Source organism: Panthera tigris, chromosome B1 (genome assembly GCF_018350195.1).
Source record: "Panthera tigris isolate Pti1 chromosome B1, P.tigris_Pti1_mat1.1, whole genome shotgun sequence".
In the NCBI taxonomy this organism is placed as follows: Eukaryota; Metazoa; Chordata; class Mammalia; order Carnivora; family Felidae; genus Panthera; species Panthera tigris.
In genome coordinates, this window is record NC_056663.1 from 141,861,272 (window position 1) to 141,882,082 (window position 20,811).

General features: G+C 41.1%; 1 protein-coding gene across 9 annotated transcripts in view; it reads right to left on the minus strand.

The window, feature by feature from the left end:
- The window catches only part of CCNG2 (cyclin G2), a 29,614-nt gene extending 11,954 nt beyond the window's left edge, over positions 1-17,660 (minus strand). For 2 of the 9 annotated variants that reach the window (XR_006216931.1, XM_042984337.1), the window contains exons 1-7: positions 17,374-17,660; positions 16,269-16,406; positions 15,533-15,670; positions 13,985-14,235; positions 13,721-13,799; positions 13,530-13,628; positions 11,387-11,592 (exon numbers count right to left, since the gene is read on the minus strand). Coding sequence is in view for 8 of the 9 variants with exons in the window: in XM_042984337.1 (XP_042840271.1) it covers positions 11,387-11,592; positions 13,530-13,628; positions 13,721-13,799; positions 13,985-14,235; positions 15,533-15,670; positions 16,269-16,406 (911 nt within the window). In the remaining variant the exon portion in view is untranslated. The other 7 variants (XM_042984336.1, XM_042984332.1, XM_042984335.1 and 4 more) reach the window with 7 other exon arrangements.
- Between the last annotated feature and the right edge of the window lie 3,151 nt (positions 17,661-20,811).

Genomic DNA, 20,811 nt, shown 5'->3' on the forward strand with positions numbered 1-20,811 from the left:
AATCTCAGAGTCCTGGAAACTGTTTATAGGAGCTATGTCACTGAACCTCAAACGGGACTCCTGCCCTAAGTCCAGGCAACAGCTGTTAAGCAGCTGTGCCATCGTGTCCTAAAGCCGCTTAGTGTAAGATGTGAATGAAAAAGGGACCAGCTCCCTGAACCTCTGTGAAAAATACTAACCCCTGAGACAACAGCTGGCAGGTAACATATATTGTGAAAATATTCATGGCATTAGAATGGATACATGGTGGATGATCTTTAGATTTCTATTTTAAGGTTTTTTTCCCATAAAAGTTATGCACCCTAATCTTTTCAACTTAAGAAAAATTAATAAGGAAAAAAACAAAAAGAGGGAAAGGGAAGGACCCTGGCAGCTGGCATAACACGAGCATGGAAACAGGTAAAATGGGACTCCCTGTCATCCTCACCTTCTTCTTCTGCCTGGTGCCCCACCCAAAAATAGCATGAAAGGCTTCCCTGGAGCAAGCAGGATAAATGTCTGCTCCTGGGGCCAGGCCCCAAGTTCAGGCACAGCACCACTTCTGAGAGTTGGCACCTTGTCTAGCCTTTGATCAACTTTCCTTTGTGGGACACGTCAACTTTGTTCCTCTTTCATGTACAAGATGGGACAAGAGCTTGAGCCAGGCAGGTATAGCTGCAGGCAGGGCTTTCTTCAACGCTGGGCAGAAAGGCTTTTGCCTGACCAGGCCCAAGGAGAGCCCCTACAGTTGTTTGTCTGCCACATCCTACAAAGAGGAGTCCTGGTGTTCTGGTGGCTTGGCTTGCATGTTGCCCAACAGCAGGCAAGCTGGGACCTGGGACCAAATGGAAAGCAGGCAGCAGGTTATTTTCTAAGCCCAGCTTTCAGGGTCACTGCTTACTTCCCCTCCCTCATCCCTTGCACAGTAGCACCTTCCTCTGAGCCCTTTAGGAATCTAACGATCCCAATCACTTTTTCTGACCCCCTTCCCCTGTCCCCATCAAAATCCTCTGGTGCAGAAGTAAGGAAACAAATTGACATGCTCATTGATGGGAGTATAAATTCTGAAAGTATAACGTTTCAGGAGAACAGGTCAACAATATAAAATTTTAAATGTGTATTCCCTTAGAATAAACCCAGGAATTTCACTTCTAGAAATGTATCCTAAAGAGGGGCACCTGGCTTGCTCGGTGGGAAGAGCATGCAACTCTTGATGTGGGGTAGTGAGTTTGAGCCCCACATCGGGTGTACAGATTACTAAAAATAAAGAAACTTAAAAATTTTTCAATGTATCCTAAAGAAATTATTATATGGATAAACCGAAATGTATGCATATGAATGTTTACTGCTGCTTTGATTACAAATACTGAACAATTGGAAACAAAATAAGCATCCATTAGAAGGGGATCGTAAATAAATTGTCACATAAGCATGCAATGAAACATTCTACCACCATTAAAATTAAGGAAGGAGATTCATACAGTTGACACTGACTTTTGCCCTGGCACATTGTTAAATGAGAAAAGTGGGTTATAAGAGTGTATAGAGAGTAGGGTCCCATTTATATTAAAAAAAAAAAAAAAGTTTATGGGCACCTGGATGGCTCAGTTAATGGTGTCTGACTCTTGATGTTGGCTCAGGTCATGATCTCACAGTTCATGAGTTCGAGCCCTGCATCAGGCTCTGTGCTGACAGTAGGAGCCTGCTTGAGATTCTCTCTCCTTCTCTACCTCTCCCCAGCTCATTCTCTCTCTCCCTCTCTCTCTCTGTCTCAAAATAAATAATAATTAACTTAAAAAACTTTTTAAAAGTTTATATGTTTCTACTTGTATAAAAAGAATGAAATGATAAATAGCATTTTGTTAACAGTATCTCTGAGGGGTAGCATTGTAGGTATTATCATTTTCTCTATATTGTTTACATTTTTAGAAACGAGATTTATTAACAGAAAAAATATTTTTGATGTAATTTTTAAAACTGTCTCTCAGGAAAATATATGCAATGCCTTCACACTGACAACCATTTATATTTGTAAACAGATTCCCAGTTTACAAAATAACTTCTATTTTCTCACGAACTCATTCAGTCCTCACAACACTGTGATGTAGGAAAATCTTAGCATTGTCAAAGATTAGCAAAACTAGGCATTAGTTAAGGTGGTGAAAAGAGAAACCAGGAGAGAAAGAGCTAAGCAGAGGCTCAATAAAAAATGACAAAGTTGGGGGCGCCTGGGTGGCTCAGTCGGTTGAGCGTCTGACTTTGGCTCAGGTTGTGATCTCACGGTCTGTGAGTTCGAGCCCCGTGTCGGGCTCTCTGCTGACAGCTCAGAGCCTGGAGCCTGACTCAGATTCTGTGTCTCCCTGTCTCTCTGCACCTCCCCCACTTGCACTCTGTCTCTCTTTCTCTCAAAAATAAATAAACATTAAAAAAAATTTTTTTTTAAGTGACAGAGTTGGTGAGTGTAAATGTGGTTAGGCCAGCTGTACCCTCTATCCAGCAGCTTTCAAAGTTAGGATGCTAGCTTCCCACAGACACTGGGAGACAGAAGCCCTACTCTTCCTAATGATTACATCGCAGAGGTTTTCAGATACTTGAGAAAGACACTCCTGAGTGTCACACATCAAAGGGCTAGAAAAAGTGTCACATGTCAAAGGATTAGAAAAAGGATTCACAACGTTTGGACCTTTTTAGTAAGTGCTGTAGGAAAGGGAAGTCAGGTGTTGGCTAGAATGGACCGTAAGTTCTCTTCCCAGCTGTGGGGGCTGGGGTTGTCCCAGGGACATAACCAAAAGCTAAAGGCCTGCTAAAATTTGCTCAAGTCTCTAGTGCAGGGGTTTGAATGGAGTAATCTTGCTAAGAATTTTTGCAGTTCTCAGTATCTCCCCTTTTCAGATTAAAACACTTGTTCAGAGATGGTAGGTAACAGCTTGGAGATGCACCAGTTGCATCTTTCTCTGGAAAGGACCTGCCATCCCCTGTAAGGAGACCAGTAGCCAACAGCCAGCAGGGGCAGCCCCTTCAGGAGCCACCTCTGCACCAGGCCACGCTCTTCGAGAACAGACCCCAGCCAGTGACTGAGCACTGGGAGCGCTGAGCCTGGCCATTACCACCCACGGGGCTGTTCTAACTGGCAGCTGGAGTTCCCAGGTTAGGTGAGTCTTTGTCAGACCTGCCTCACAGCCCCAGGCTCTCCCTGTCAACCCACCTTCCTCCCACTTTCTCGTTCACAGGCACCACCCCTGAACAAACCTACTGCACTTCTGACTTCTCAGCATCTGCTTTCTAAGGTTCCCAAACTAACACATGTTTCTTGCCCAAAACTATACTCACAGTGAACAGGTACTCAAACCATAGTTTCTGAATCCCATTACAGTATAAACCCTGCTGGAGATATTTGCATTTCCTCAGACTCATAATCTTTAGCTAAAAGAAAGATTTCCCGGAAGTGAGAATGACAGAATGCGCTAGAGGGAAACAGGGATGTGAGGGGCACAGGAAAGAGGATGGACCATCAAGGCCTCCCTGAAATTACCAAAATCACACCAAATCATTATCAGAAATCATTTGGTTCTATCCAGAAGATGCTATACTGTGCCTTGAACATATTTCTGTTATTGTACTTCTTACATTGCATAGTAATTGATTGTCTGCCTCTCCCTTTAGAGTATGAGCTTCTCAATGGTAACACCTGGGTTTTGATTCCTTTTTGTATTCTAAGTGCCTAGAGTAAAAGTCAGTACATCACAGCAGCTCAACAATAGTTGAATAAATTGAGTCTTATCTTAGCAGCGAAGTAAGAAGATTGGGCAAAAGTAGGGTAATAATTATTATAGCCAATATTTACTGGGAGCATATCAAGCACTGTTTCAAATTCTTTATCTTGTGTCATCATGTCATTCAATACACATAGTAACCCCACCAGTTAGTGTTACTGTGGTGATGTCCAGGAAGCAGACTCTGAGACAAAGTTTATGGTGCAGGATGTTCCTTAGGAAGCACCCTTGGGATCAACATCCATGGCAGAGAGGGAAAGGAAGCATGTTAGGGTGTAGGGAATTGAGCCACAATGCTGGCCCAACAGCAACCTCAGCCAACCCCCATGAGGAGCACTGAGACCAAAATGATCCATCTGGGTTTTCCTGTGTTGGACCAAAGTGACCAAGCCTTTATACCTCCTCTCGCCTTAATCTGGCATAGATGTGGGCTCTTCTGGGCAGGGTATGACCTTGGGTGGGGCTGTTCTCTGGGTGCATGACCTCAAAAGGGTTGTTAGCTGAAGGTTTTGTGTCAAAAGCACTCCCAACAGCTGAAACATCTAGGCAGCACATTTCTGTGTCCAAAACAAGTAAGTAATGTTACTTACCCCTTTACACAGAGAAACTGAGGCACAAACACTTTAGTTAACAGCCAATCAGGTCACATACTGAATGGCCAAACCAGGATCAAATCTTGACAGGCTGGTTAGAGAGCCTGTGTTCCTGATCACTACATCTTACTCATGAATAACGTGTATAAATTGTCGCAGTGGGCTATGGCCCCTGCATGCCTAGTAATGATGTGAAATCCTAACTTTGGGGAGGGTGAATTCATCTTTGCATGCAAGGAAGTTCATCTCTACAAGCTATGAATCACTGCAATCAGGAATGGAAAAGGCACCATCAGGTGAGATACATGTAGAAGATGTTGACACCTGTTTTACCCAGCATTATACTAGGCACCATGAAGGATAAAAAGGAAGCATATCACATGGTCTCCTCTCAAGGGAAGCTTAGAAGTTAGGCAAAGGAATAAACCACAGACACATGAAATAGTTATTGGAAAAATCCCAGAACAGTAAATGAGCAAGTGGGAGATGATGGTTACGTTGGATAATAGTAAGACAAGCAAAGGGCAAGCAGACCTTTAACCAAACAGTCCTTTATTGATACAAAGTTCCACCCCCTTTAACACCGAATGACTGCGGGCCTTGGAACCCAAGATAATGATAAAGTATAAACTATAACCTAAGCATAAAAAGGAACCAGGGATTGGGAAGGGCCCACATTGGGAAGGGCTCAGGCGAACACAAAGAAGTTTCCAGGGCAAATTAAAATCCCAGCTTTTGAGAGACTTCATCTTCTCTACCAATATACGGTCTTGAATTTTTCTATTACCACTTCTAACTCCTGGGCAATTAAAGACATTTTAACTCTAAATCTTAGCCACTTTTTCTTCATATGGGTGTAAGCACTTAGAAGTTGAAGAGAAGAATACTGTGACTTATTTTACTGGTATAATGAGCAGCGTTTTCCTTATAAGAACTTTTATGTCACTCATTCAACAACTGTTTAATGAGTGCCATCAACATCTGGGTAGTAGTTTAGCATTGTGGTTAAGAAAGAGCATAGGGTTTGGCAGACAGACTTGGTTTGGATCTCAGCCCTGCTACTTATCAGATCTGTGTCAAAGTACTTGTCTAATCCTTAGCTTCTTTCCTTGTAAAATGGGACCAACAGCAGTATTTGTCTAATAGATTATGGCAAAAATGAAATAATTCTTGTAGGGTGCCTGAAACATATCAATTGGTCAGTAAAGTTACTTGTTATGGGTAACAGCCAGAGGAGAAGGAGGGCCAGATACTATGCTGGGTGTTGGGAAGGCAACAAGCAGCCCCTGCCTTCCCAGAGCGGACAGGTAAGTTAAGCAAACAAGGGAGACAGACAAGCAGGGTATTGACTGCTAGGGTAAGAAAAATATAGTTTTATGGAAACATGTAGCACTGAGAAAGAGAGGAAAATGAAGGAGCTCCAGAAAGATTTCTTGGAAGAAAATATCATCATAACCTTTAAAAGTCATATTCTTTGCCGTGCATTGTTTGGTTTCACCACTAAGTTGCATGAGGGCAGGGACATTGTGCGTTGTGTTTGGTTTTATGTGTAAAGCTCTTATTGTAGTGCCTCGCACATTAATAGGCATTCAAATATCTGGAGGAAATGGAATGACTCTGAAGGTGGAAGGTAGGAGTTTGCCAGATGAGGATGACAGGAAAGGTGTTCCAGGCAGATGAAAGAGTATGCATGAAGCCACTGAGGTGAACAGAAGCATAGTGAATAGGAGGAGGTAAAAGGCAATCAGGCTGGAGCACCTGGGTGGCTCAGTCAGTTATGCACCCGACTTTGGCTCAGGTCATGATCACGCGTTTTGTGGGTTTGAGACCCACATGGGGCTCTGCACCAACAGCGCAGAGCCTGCTTGGGATTCTCTCTTCCTCTCTGCCCGTCTCACTCGTGCTCTCTCTCACAAATAAACTTACAGGCAATTAGGCTGGAAAGGTGTACATGGCTGCCATGAGGGATGAGGCTGAGAAGGGAGCAGGGATCAAATCAAGCAGGGTCTTGTAAGCCTTGGTAAGCAGTTTGAACGTGATGCGAAGGAACAATGTGAAGCCATTAAGGATTTTAATCAAAGAAAGGATATAATCAGTGCAGGTTTTTTGAAGTTCATCCTTTATTCTGTTAATACCCTAATAACTCAAATCTATTTTAAAATGAAAAAATGGAAACTACAGATACGCATTATTAGAAAGAAAAACATAGTATCAGCACTCAGAAGTAACCATCAGACAATAAATAACAAGCAGCCTATCTCAATTAATTCTTGCTGTATATAACAAACCACCCCAAAACCTAGTGGCTTAAAAAAATTCATTGTTTTCATGAGTCTGTGGATTGAGTGGGATGAGCTAGGTGGTTCCTTGGCTCTGTGTGTTGTAGCCGAGGACACCTGTGCAAGTTGCATTCAGCCGGAAACTTAGCTAACACTAGAACATCCAAGATGACCTCTCATCCTCAAGAAGCACCTCTCCACCTGGCCTCTCCTCTTTCAGTAATCTAACCCAAGCTTCTCTGCAGCATGGTGGCTGGCCTCCAAAAAGGATAAAAGGGAAGCTGCCAGTCTTCTTAAAGCCTTAGGGTTGGACATACACTGAAATTCTTCCACTGCACTTTGGTAAGCAAAACCAGGCACGAGGCCAGCTGAAATTGAAGGGGAACAGACTCCACCTCTTGACGGGAAAGAGCAGCATGTACGCATAGGGATGGAAAGAATCATTAGCTATTAGGAAACTATCTACCACACAACCTGATTTGCTAAACACAAAAACAGTAAGTTGTTGACCAATTTCTGGTACAAATAATTAGAGAAACTTGGTTCAAAAGTGACAAATGCAAAGTACATGGTCTTTGTCCATGTAAGAACCTGGTAAAATGGGTTGCCTAAAAAAAATTAAAAAAATAAATTTAAAAAAATGGGTTGCCTAAATAAGCTAGCAATTTGTATGTGCACAGGGGAAGGTGGGAGGCAAGGGGGAACATCATGTTAGAACTTAGTGTTGAAAGAAAAGGAATTGAAGGGAAAAGTCAAATCTTTGACAAAAAAAAAAAAAAAAAACTGGTTAAAATTGTCATGAATTCTACAACCAATGCCTCTATAGTTGACCTGAATATTAACTGAGTGTGACAGGTGATTAAAACATGTTATTTGTTCAATCTCTCTTCCTGAGGGCCAAATGGGTGGAGACCAAGGGACCAGGCAATGATACAGCAGCATGAGGCAGCAGAAGCAATGAAGTATGCATGCCACATCCTAGGAGATGACTAAGATCTTGTAGTGACTCTGCTGTACAGGGTTAAGTACAGGGTTCAACCAAGCCAGTGGCAGAAAAGAGGAGACAGAGTAGTACAAAGAGCTATACAGTATAAATGAAATCATATAAATGGAAACCTCCAGTAAAGAGGTAGGAGATGTGGATATCCCTTAAGTTTCCAACTTGAGTAAATGGAATACCTATTCACCAAGATAAACATACAGGAATAGCAGGTTTGGGAGTATTCAAAAACTTGCAAGTGGGGTGGCCAGTTGTGAAAAAACAAGCTGGGAGCTCAGTAAAGACAGCTAGACCAAACGTACTGAAAGCCAGAAAGGGGAACAGATGAAACCATGTGTGCAAATTCACAGTAAGAGCATCTAGTAAGAAAAGCAGTGAAATCCTGAACTGAATGAAGAGGGTTTTGAGATTTAGAAAGCCACCAATACCTTTTATGTTTCAACAAATCAAAATCTGAAAGCAGAATATATTGTCTATTACCCAAATTACCTAAGGAGAAGGTCATCCTCAAGCCAAGAGTCACCCCTAGGAGGGTTAGGAAAACATGGCCTTATCTCCAAGGGAGAAGAGGTATTAGTATTAAATGAAAACCACATTAGTAGATCTGATTTTCTAACCAACTAGAGAAAACAAGTCTGCAAAATTAACTAGACGGGTAACATATGCTCCTACACACACACACACATGCGCGCCATGACTTTCAAAACAAGCCTAAGTCTTGGAAAAAGAGGTCCAAAGAGCCAGAGGCTGGCAGGGTCAGTCATAATAACACTCCTCGTGTTTATTTGCCAAGCAACCTTCTGATTAGAATTTGGCGTGTCTGCAGAAAGAAACTATCGATCTCCCAACCTGAGTATTCCGGTGCACTTGATACCTGTTGCCTTTCGCTATAAATTAATAGGCATTCAGGTCAATACATCACTCTTTTGTTTAATATAAGTCCACCCCAGAGAGCGGTCAATTCTCAAGTGACAGATTTGCTTTCAGTATCTCCAAGGCTGAGGGCCAAACTGTGATGAAGAAATATTACCTAGAGGACTTCTGGTAACCAGATAGACAGCTTACCTTGGAGGCACTCCAGCCTCACTTCAAGCCTTTCCACTGAAATACAGCAAGCACTTTTTCTTTTTGCCAAAAAAATTAAGATTGCAGACGAAGAGTATAATTCATTAACCTTTTTATTTTGAGTTGTAATCTATCATTACTTCAAAAAGATTCACTTCAGAAAACATCCAATGGATGTTGACTGACCATTTAAAAAGTCACCAATGTATTACTTAGAATAACAGAATACACAATAAATTATATTTACATGCAATGACTAGACTACCACACACACAAGGTAAAAAAATACAGTATTTTTATGTACATTTTTAAAGATTTACATTTTCATATACAATTTATAAAGTTAAAAAAAATTCTCTGTACAAAATCCCAAGTGTACAGAGTTTGTAAATCCCTATTCTCATGGCTGTACCACCACACAGATATGCTTAAAACTAGAATGCTACAAACACTTAACTTTTTTTTTTTTTTTACTTCATGTTCAGTCTTGGCACCCATACACTAATACCAATATTTTTGAAACGTGAATTATAAAGGGAATAAAACATAATCATGCAGACTTTTTTTTAATATAAGAAAATGAAATAAAATATGCTACAAAGATCAACATTTATCATTCCAGTTACCTATAGTTCTCTTCAGCTTCCTGTACTGCTTTCATATAGATGCATGCATAACTAATAGATTATGGATTGTTTTAATAACATTAAAATAATACTATAGTCTGACAATACTTAGGCATTAGAAATGCAACTAACAACCCTAGCCTGTCAATGATTTCTGCTTTAGCAGAAACCTCAATTAACACATTATATACTAAAATTCACAGAAATGTCACTATTATAATTCCTAAGTTTATAGAGTCTGCATCAGAGAGTAAGTGATCATTTAGAAAACAACAAAGCAACAAAAAAAAGTTGTCTGACATCTAAGAGTATATTCTCTGTTCCGAGAATGGAAAGTAGGGGAGATCTATGATAAACCATTAAAGGATTATCCAATGTCCCTGCTGAGGAAGCACTTTTATGCTCCCAATCTGTTTAAAGAAAGACACGTGAAGGCTTTATAAAAAGTTTAAGATAAGCTACACTATTCATCTTTAAAAATCTTCTTGAAAAGTAATAAATTGAAGGTATCAGCACCTTCCCTCCTCCCCCAAGTAGCTAAAGATCAATGAGAAAAATAAAGTGCCAATGTGTAAAACATTGTTAATTGTTTACGAGGCACTAACCCATTTGATGGCTTAGGATTAAATATGAAAATAGGCCAGATCTGATCTGAATAATAAATAGAAGGTAGGTATTCTAGTCTATGCGATTCCTGCCTAGATGGGGGATGGACCAGAAAACTACCTACTCCCCCATTTATTGCTTTGAAACCTGTATACGCACTTTAAATTCTGACACAGAACAATTACATTTCTAAGATGGAAAGCACAATGTCTGTGCCACTTTGAAGTTGAAAAAGAAAGTGCACTCTTGATCGCTGGAAGGAGAGCTGCTGAGACTCTCTTCACAACTCATATCTTCACAAGAGTCCTCACTAAAGGGAGAACAAGACACAAGAAGAAGATTCCATTGTTTAGAAAATACTTAAAGGTTTTACAGGCCAAATGAAACTGCTAAATGGGTATCTTTAGTCTCAGGGTTTCTGTATCAAAATTTAAACTTTATAGAGACAAAATTTAACTTATAAGGACTTCCTAAAATGAATTATAATCTATTGTAATCTTAGAAAATATAGATTCTAAGAGATTTAGATAAATTGCCATCTGCCAAACTATTATTCTTGTACCAATTAATACATATTAGCAACTAACTACAATTCTAACCACTTTAAATCCAATAAATGGAGACTAAGGACAACATATCTTCAATCACATGGTTTTGATACCTTTCTTGCATTAACAATTGTATCCCTATTACTCTCAAATATCAAACCAAGAAACCAGTAAACTGTGAAAATAAAACTCGTTATTTCTAGATGGTAAAACAATCAAATTTAGTAAAAGTAGTCATTTTATGAACGAAAATGGACTCTGAGCAAGACAATGGCATCTGACAAAACCGTAAAAATATCTACATAAGTCTGCCACATTAGTGGTGGTGGTTCCCTCCCTTTTCTGGTCATTTAACCCGCAGCACCATATTAGGAATCCATACTAACCCTGAAAAGCTGGTAAAGCCATTTCAGGTTTTGTTTGTTCTTAAACTAGATTTCAGAGAGCAAGGGAGATGTGAAACAACCAGTTTTCAAAAAGGGAGGCAATGAAACAAGTCATACTGAGAAAGACAAATACTGTATGATCTCACTTCAGTGTGGAATCTAAGAATGAAAAAAACAAAAACCAGAACTCATAGATGCAGAGAACATATTGGTGGTTGACAGAGGGAGGGATAAAATAGACGAAAGTGGTCAAAAGGTACAAACTTCCAGTTACAAGTCCTGGAGATGGAATACAGAGCATCATGTTTTGCTTTTTTTAATAACGAAAAAAAAAAAGGGAGGGGGGGGTTGGGAGCATATCACTAAATCCTCACCTATTTTAATAAAACTACCTCTAGCTAATTTTCTCAGCTGAAGAGATGATGCTATTGGCTTTCTTTAATACTGTGTAGTATTGCCAGGTTCCATTTTGAGTGTAAAATCAGTGTTACTTACTCTGAGGAGGTCTAATTTGTCAAGGAACCTGCTTACCTTTCACTTTCATCAAAACAACCCCCTTCTGGTATTGTTGGCAACTCAGGAACACTATAGTAGCTGTTGTGGAGGTTCTGGGCTGTGCGCCTTGAAACAATCCAAACCAGTTTCTTAAGATCTGGTTTGCAACATTCAGGAGAAGAATATTCAGCTAAGCATTTAGAAACCAACTCCCTCCAGTAAATGAACTCGGTGTCATTAACCTGGAAAAAAATATTTTAACGAAGAAGTTAAATACCTCAGAATCACCTGTGATGCTTAAAATATACTGATGCCTGGCTCCCACCACCAGATATTCTTATTTGATATGGGATGTGAGCTGGACATCAAGATTTTTTAAAGCTCCACAAGTGATTCGAATGAGCAGTCAAAATTTGGTAACCGCTGATTTAAGGGAGGAGCATCACAGATACAAACAATTTACACAGAACCTAATAAAATGCTTTGCCTATTTTAAGAAAATACACTGACCTAAAAACATTAGGTCTGCTAATCAGCCAATTATTAAGTATATTCTTTAATAGCCTCAATGAAAGGAATGTAACATGATTTAGGTTTCTGTGACATAGCATTGTTTGGATTGCTAAAGACACCAGATATATGCTAATGGGGAAGTTAGCAATATGACAGAAGAGGAATTTCCCCAAAAGGGCATAGCCTCTCCACCACTGGGAAATGCCCCAATTTATTAATGAGTCAATTTTCACTTAAGGTATTTCCAGATAACGTTATTAAAAAAGGTTTGGATTAAAACTAGTAAGTTCATTATTTAAATGAAAGCTAGAATTCATCTGCTAAAAACAAAACACTTCACAAATACTTTTGCCACAAACAGAAGATAATTTTATATCATCGTGGTCTCCATTTCCACCTAATCCACCTACATCTTAACCCCTTTGCAATCTGGCTTCTACCACTAGCTTCTCTTTCTACTGACATCTCCTCTAGGTATAGAATAGCCTCCTTCAATTCTTTTTATACTGGGCATCTCATCTAAATTCAATATTCCTGACCACCTCCTTGTTGGTAACTTTTTTCCAACCTGACGGCGCACTTACTTGTCTCATGTACCCTCCTTCACTGGACTCTTAAGGGGAAAACCACCAACACTGAAAACCCAGAGTTTCAACTGACCCCTAAACAAAGAACTCCCACAAGTTTCTTATGGTTTCTATTATTATTTCTTCACGACAAATTCCATATTTCAATCTCCAACTACAATGTACCTTCTGAGTTTTTATTCCAGGCTGCCAAATATCTGCTAAATATCTACCTACCTGAAAGATATACAAATACCCAAAATCATAATTTGATCACAAATTAGTGTCTTTCAAACTTCCTTCAATGGGGTCAACATTCTCCCCATCATTAGGTTCAAATCTTGGTCATTCATGACTCCTTGTCTCATTTCCATGCTTGGCTTCCAAAATCACTATTTGAGTTGGATCTCCTTACTCCTGGCTTCTGACTATCACCTAGACATTCCAACTATAAGCCAACCTTAAAATGATTCCCAAACTCTTCTAGTCCACCAACCTTCTGGCCACAAGCCTCTGCTACCCAAACTTTCATTGTCTAAGATTTTTTTGGTCCAATGAGACTCCCAGTCATAGTGCCTCTCACACTCTGCCCTACCTCTGTGCTAACAGAACCCTGAGGCACTCCTTTTAGTACTAACACCCTTTACTGCAAAACTTATTGAGCTGGCTTAAAGAGGTTTAAAAAGAAAAACATTGTTGAAGTTATTTTGGTAATGCTACTAATGGGATAATGATTCAGCCCTACAGATGTAACGGGCTGCCATTAGTATATTTACTAAGTCTATTTCCTAGTATGTATTTTTGAATAATCTGCACGTTGCACTGCAGAACACTGTTATCAATAAGTGAGAATACCAGAGAAGATACAACATCTGAACATAGAAAGAAGCTAGGGTAAGTGGTCAGGTTCCCTTCCAGTTTAATACTGTCTGGGTCAGAGCTGCATTTTGAGAACGTCAACACATGAGGTACAAAACAGAAGTGGAAAAGGTAAAAGGCCCATAAGGTTATTATTTAATGTTTAAATCACCACAGGGGTAAAAAACTGATAAATTAGGTAACAAGTCTGCTTTAAAGAATAAGAACTGAAGATCAATTACCTTGGAATGTTTTTTAACAAGCAGAAGAATTTCCAGTAATTCAATGGATTTCAAAGTTTCTACTTCCAAATTGAGAAGGCACAAAGCTAACACAGATGGCTATTAAAAAAAAAAAAAAAAAAGAAAAAAATATTTTTTTAAAAATTAAAAACAGAAACAGCGAGACCTATGTAAGCAAGAAATCAACTTACTTTTGCTTTTGAAAAGGTAAGTCGGCAGTTGCAAGCTTTCAGTTGAGCTTCTAGTTTATCTAGACTCAGTATTTCTTTCCTATACAATGAAAAGGTAGGACAAAATATTTATTAAACTTCCAAAGACTTAAATGATTCTAAAAACTTGCTCTTGAAAATCCAAGTTGAAAGTTTAGAAAAGTAAAAATATAAACTTCACTGGCATTACAACTGTTAGCTACAGGAACGCTAAAGCACAAAATTTTTACTTTTAATCCCACTGACCTTTCTGATGTATGACACAGTACGATAGTATGGTATAAGTGCAAAAAGTTTAAGGCAGTAGTAGCTTCCAATTCATAGTGCAATTTTTCTGAAATTATTTTTTCCATCCGTTTTATGTCAGAAGCAGTACATTTACATTGACTGATCCGGATTACGTCATGAGTGGATGGAATATTGCATTCTTCTTCAACTATTCTAGCAGCCAGCAAAAAACAACAGACTCCAATGCAAGACAAATGTTTAGGTTTCACCTGAAAAGCAAAGAACAAAAAGCTTCTTCTAACAACTGTCACTCTGATTCAGTAAAGCCGACACTTAATATGATGATGTCCCTAACTCTTAAGACAGAACACAATCTGTTACCAATACTTTACCCTTATTCACAATTATAATTAATCATTTTTACATTTTAAACTGACTTAACTTCCTCTTTTTTAAAAAAGGCATTTTAAGCATTTAAATTAAGTAATTTAAATGCAAATTTAACAGCTAGGTTTCTAACACTGAATTATACTTTGTATTTCAAACATGAAATTCCTAATAGTGCAATCTCCCCCAAAATAAATTAAGCCTTTCAACTCTAAGAAAATATATACTTCTTTGAATATAAAAATAATACGTGTAACTTATCTTTTTATCTTCTTCTCTACTTATCTTTAAATATCATCCTACATTTCAGTGCAAATTTGCCCAAGAGAAATATTGCATCAGTTGTGCAGAACAGAGCATATGTAAAAGCTGCCATGGACAGATGGCTGCCCTTTTCTTTTCAGTGCCCTGAAAACTGACCCAGCAGCTGACAGCAATCCTATTGGCAGAAGAATTGCCACATTTTTCTAACAGTAGCTTGTTAATAAGACTATGGTTCCCCGCTTTGAAAAGACTTCTCACAGGGAAGGCAGTAGGTCACCTTTAACATACTGCTATACTTGAATTTATGTTTCAGTATTAAAAATACCTAAGCTCCAACAGAAAATGTGATGAAAGATGAAAATGTGAAAACCTTATTTTGAGAATTGTATACATATATAGGGAATACCTAAAAACAGTGTTCTTCATTTTGTCACATCTGCAAAGAGAAGGCATAGAAGAGGGACAGCAAAACCAAACTTAAAATCCAACACAGTTAATTCTGTAATCTCTTAACCTGGCACTAAAGATCACACTTCCAATTAAAAATGTTTATGCACAGTGACATAATTACATTCACTTGTCAAACATTTATCGAACCCCTGTATCCTAGGCACTGTGCTGTGCACTACGTTTAGAAATATAAAGATATAGGGACGCCTGGGTGGCTCAGTCGGTTAAGCGTCCGACTCTTGATTTTGGCTTAGCTCATGATCTCATGGGTTCCCGAGTTCAGAGCCCTGCACTGGGCTCCATGCTGACAGTATGGAGCATGTTTGGGATTCTGTCTCTCTTCCCTCTCTGCTCTTTCCCTGCTCGTTCTTGTTCTCTCTCTCTCTCAAAAACAAAACACACACACACACACACACACACACACACACACACACACACACACACACACACACACTGGTTAAATACCTTCATAAGAGCCAAGAATCTGTCCAAAATATTGACAGCCAGGACAAAAGTTTCAGTGCAAGATCCAAAAAAGTTGGTTAAACTCCTTAAATCTTCTACTTTGGCATTTCTCAATCTTGGACACAAAGTGTTATCATCCTGAAATAAAAACCAAGAGCCAAAGTTATGACTTTCTTAGAACTAGATAAATACACACAATTAGATTCAAATAGAGTAATTTTTTCCCTTAACCTTTAAGAATATGGGGGGAAAGAGTGGAATCATTTAATGCTACAAACCTTTTCAGGTACAAAATATGTATACATATCACTGCTTTTTTAAAACCTACATTACAGAAGAGCTTCAGAAAACTGTTGTCACTTCCAGGGGTTATAGCAAATATAACTCCCTTGTAATGGAGATAATTAGATTTTTGTTTTTTCTAATAAAGGAAAGGCCCTACTATGAAGTATTTCACGGGCAAAGGTTATTTCCACAACGGAACTACTCAATTCCGACGTAAGAGTCTCCCCCCCACCCCAGAAGCTGCAGGTTGGAGGTACCACATTTGAAGAAACACTTCTCGAGGGTTAGTATCACTCTCGTGCATAATATTGTAAGATTTATCTTAGTACTCTAGAAAGACAAAATTTTATCTTAAGAAAATTTGCAGCCTTTAATCTTGATTCAACTTAAAAGTTATCCTTTTCCAAGCCCTATCAGCTGTTTGAGCAAGACATCTTTTCTGGGAGCTTACCTCCGGTGTAGCCTCGATCAAGCTCAGCCCTTTTTCTCGAGGTTGGAATCTCTGTTCCTGTTCTAAATAGAGGTTCAACAATCCGAAGAGCTGGACCCCTTCACGACCCGCCAAATACTCTGCCCCTAAATCCTTCATCTGCAGCAAAGACACCACCCACAGTTAGAGTAGGTATCCTGGGGAGGGGGTGGGGAGTGGGCAAAAAAAGAGCTGGGGTCAATACCTCAAGCTAGAGACGCCCCAGCACACCCTGGGTAGGAGCGGATGAGGGGATCAGTCACGTCCTCCAGAACCCCGGCGCAATCCTCCCCCACCGCCAGGGAGGTGTGGCAGGAGGAGGGGCCGCGCTGTCGTCCGCCGGCCAGCGCTGGGTCAGACCGGCCAGCCCCAGCCTCCCGGAGGTTTCACAAACCGGAAACTGCCCTGGGGCGGCAGTGTCCGTTCGCCCTACCTGAAGCCGTGGGGGAGGAGGGGCTTCTGCCCGCGGAAAGCACCCGGGGCACCTAAGGCAGCGGGTCTTGGGAGTGGGCGCTTTACACAATAAGGGGGAGGGGAAAGAAAGTCTCGCGACTGAACAAAGAACCGGGGGGAGGAGACTCCCGAGCCCCGCCTCTCCCGGGGAGCCCAGCTCCTGAAGCCCCTCTCGCTGGAGTTCAGTCCCCAAGGTTTCTCATCCGCTTCGGCAGCGCCTATCCCCGTTCCACCCGAGTGTCAAGACCCCGATCCGTGAGAGCGGTGGGGTGGCGTGGCCCACCCAGTCGGGGGACAGAAGTCCAGCCCACCCCATGCCTGGACATCACCCGTCCATCCACTGATCCCAGGTTCCTCAACCGTGCTGAGCCCTGGGGCTGTCAATCCAGGAAGCACCACCCCAGCGAGCCCCCGTGACAAAATGGGGGTGGGTTGCAACTAAAGAATTGTCTTCAGCCTCCTCGACTCACCACTCCTCCTTCCAACATCTTTCCGTCTTCAGTGCTCACTCCCCCGGGGCAGGGCTGAGGGCAGGACCCGAGTCGCTCCGGGGCCGATTGGATACTCCCACATCCCCCTACCACGTCCCAACCACAAACAAAGAAACCCCGCGAGCCCGGGCGAGCCCACTCACCGTGCCGGAGAGGAGCCTCAACCGGCCCGCGTCGTCACGGTCCGGTGAGGACTGGGCACGGCGGGGGCGTCCGAACCTGTCTCCGGAGGTCGGGGACCCGCCGCCTCAGCGGTGCCCCCGGACCGGCATCGGACCCTTCCCCCCCACTGCCACCTCCGCCTCGGCCTCACAGCCGGAGCTTCATCCCGCTACCCGTGCGCCCACCCTCCGGCTGGGGCGCAGTGCCGGCCCTTCTAACCCTGGCCCTTTGCGGGCACCGCCGCCTCCACAGCGGAGGCCGAACCAAACCCCTTGTTTTTGTTTTGAGTTTTCGACGCCTCCAAGGGGGCGGGGCACGTGACTCCCCGCGGAGGGATCCGCGGCTACCGCAAAAGACTTTGAAAAAGAGTCCCACCCCATACTGCTGTCCCCAGCCGGATTTGTGCCCTCTTCAGCTCGGTTTTGCTTTGCCGAGCCATCCCTCCCTCTCGGTCCCTGGGCGGAGGGTGGAATCTGGGCGTCGGCTTTCCACGATTGATCCGGAGAGGGGAAAGACAGGGAGTGATAGGCTTGAGAGGCGGAAGGAGACGGTTTCTGGTCGCATTGCACCTTTTAAAGGTCCCCATTTGTTTTGTTTTCGCTGTTTTGAAAAGTCCGCCCAAAGCAGCCAGCTCTCCGATTGGATACTGGTACAGAGATCAGAATGCTGAGCATCTGATGCACTCTAGAATCTGGATTGGCTAACTGATTAGCCTTTGAGTCCTCTGATTGGCTTTCGTCTTATCCGGAGCCTCTATCTTCCTTGGGGCCTTAGCAACTCTGGGGTCTGGATTGCGCATGCCTGATGGCTCCGGAGGACTTTATAAACCTTACCCGGGGGTCTAGTCCCTCCGGGTCTAGTCCCTCCCACCCCCACCTCCACTCGTCTTGGGGGTATGCCACTCTACGCTCTTACCTTAGAAGAGCCGTAACAGCTAGAAAACATTTATTTGTTCTGCGGGTCCACTTTACGGTAATAGTCAATCAAGTTATTATAAAATTTTGGGGGTGTTTACTGAAATATTTACAAGTAAAATGTTATCTCGCGTTCGCTTTAAAGTTTTTCCTACCAAGAGGAAAACAATAGAGATGATAAGTGAAACGAAATTGGGAAAACGTTAAGAGGTGATGAAGGTGGGAGATGGGTACAAGAGTGTTGGTTTTAAGTATTCTTTTTACTTTGATGTGCCTTCAAATTTTTCCATGTACAAGAGGGGACTTAAAAAAACTTAATCTGTGTATGTGGATAAGGGCACATAAACTTTTAATCATTATAATATCATGCCTCCAGAGGTTGTCATTGTGCTGTTGTTTTAATGAAGACTCCCAGAGGCTTCTTGGTCTCAGCCACCCATAAATTATAACTTATTGTCCATTATAATTAACGTTATTAAGAGGCCACACCTCTTATGGAGCAGAGCAAAAAGGCAAAACAAAGGGTGCCTTAGGCCAGAGAAACAAACCTGCACACAGAATGTCTTTGAGAGGTGTAAGAGACTCCCTTCTAACATTTATACTTTCTTCACTTTCTCTGTCAATTCCCAGCCACAGTCAGCCAAATACACAAATCAGTAAATAGTAGGTTCTTGAGTTCTCATCTAAGAAATCAGCCCTGAGGAACAGATTCTCTTTTCTGTTCATCTGCATGTTTTCTGTGAATTGTTTTATTACTTGTAGAATATGAGAAATCATACAACACTGCTTTAGAAGCAGATTTCTTTTCAGAGCAGCTAAGGAAGTTTAGAAATAGATCCCTATGCATATTAGAGGGGACTAGACACAAGAGTCTCCAGCACAAGAGCAACTGAGTGGAAGGGAAACTCAAAGAGCAAATCCTATTTTAGAAAAAAAACAAAATTACATTAACAGACTACTTTTAAATGATTTACAGACTGCATAATTTTGTGCAATGCCTGTGATCTTGTAAACACTATTAAAACTATTGTTTTTATTTGACATAAACTTTTTGCTGGAAATCTGTGCTGAAAAACATAAGTGAGGATATGTAACTAATATGGAAAATAAAGCTAAGATTAGAATTAAGTAGATAACAGCTCATTGCGGTATATAAGGAGGCTCCAGAGACAGAAAGCAGCTGGACAGAAAACATACACCTCAAGAGAAAGGAGAGTTTGTGGCCAAAACATGAAAACTTTTTTCAAGTAGGAGGGCAAAGATAGAAAAGGAACATAAAATAAGTGATGTGAAAGAGGAAATGTAAAATTATGTGGTAGAAGATTTTTTAAATAGAGATGGTATAAGGCAAAAGAAAGAGATCAAGAAATTGTACTTGACTTAGATCACTGTTATAAAGTTATACAAAATGTATACTATATGATATTTCAAAATTGGGTGTTTTTTTTTTAATCTTTTATCAGGCAGCCTTTTGAATGATGAGCTGTTCTCTAAGAGTAAGACAAGAAAGCTTGGTAATCTGTGTTCAATTTCCTGCTCTCAGCAGGCATCTATTCAGTAAGGGAGAAAAGACTGATCAAATTGTCCAGTATGGAGCCCTTTACCCACCTCAATCCACTTACCTTTTTAAGATAAAGGAAATAGCAATCATCAAAAAATAGTGGACAAGTAGTTACATCATCCTCTTTTTCAAAACACCTCCTTTTAACAACGATGATATTCTGATAATGCAAGTTTTCTTTTGTTATGCTCATTTTTTTGGTTATTAATATGGCCTTTATTTTTTTATTTTAATTTTTAAATCTTTTTTTTTTTTTTTTTTTTTCAGAGAGCAAGAGTGAGCATGTGCATGATAGGTGTGGGGGAAAGGGACAGAGGGAGAGAGAGAATCTTAAGCAGGCTCCATGCTTGGTGCAGAGCCTGATGCAGGGCTTGATCCCATCACCCTGGGATCAGAACCTGGGCAGAAACCAGGAGTGAGACGCTCTACCAACTGAGCCATCCAGGCGCCCGAAGCCTTTATTTTTTAATCTTTAAAATTTTTAAATAAGTTATTTTTGAGAGAGAGAGAGAGAGAGAGAAGGGATGGGGCAGAGAGAGGGAGAGAATCCAAACAGTATCCCTGCTATAGCACAGAACCCAATGTGGGGCTCAACCCCATCAACCATGAGATCAGGACTTGAGGTGGAATCACGAGTCAGACATTTAACAGACTGAGCCACCCATGTGTCCCAAATTTTTAAACTTTTTTAATGACAGACTTTCTCCAGGCTCCGTTTGTCTGCTCTTATCACTTAAGTTTACTTTCCTGCAGCTGTGGGTCTTATTTATTTAAAAGACATTTTCCTCTAGGTACCTTTCAGCTACCTTTCAGTGTTTCCTAAGCTTTCTCGGGGGCGACTTTCCTGCATTAGGCACGCATACAAAACGGAATCAGAAATCTGGCAGTTCCTGGGATGCCTGGGTGGCTCAATCTGTTAAGTGTCTGACTTGGGCTCAGGTCAT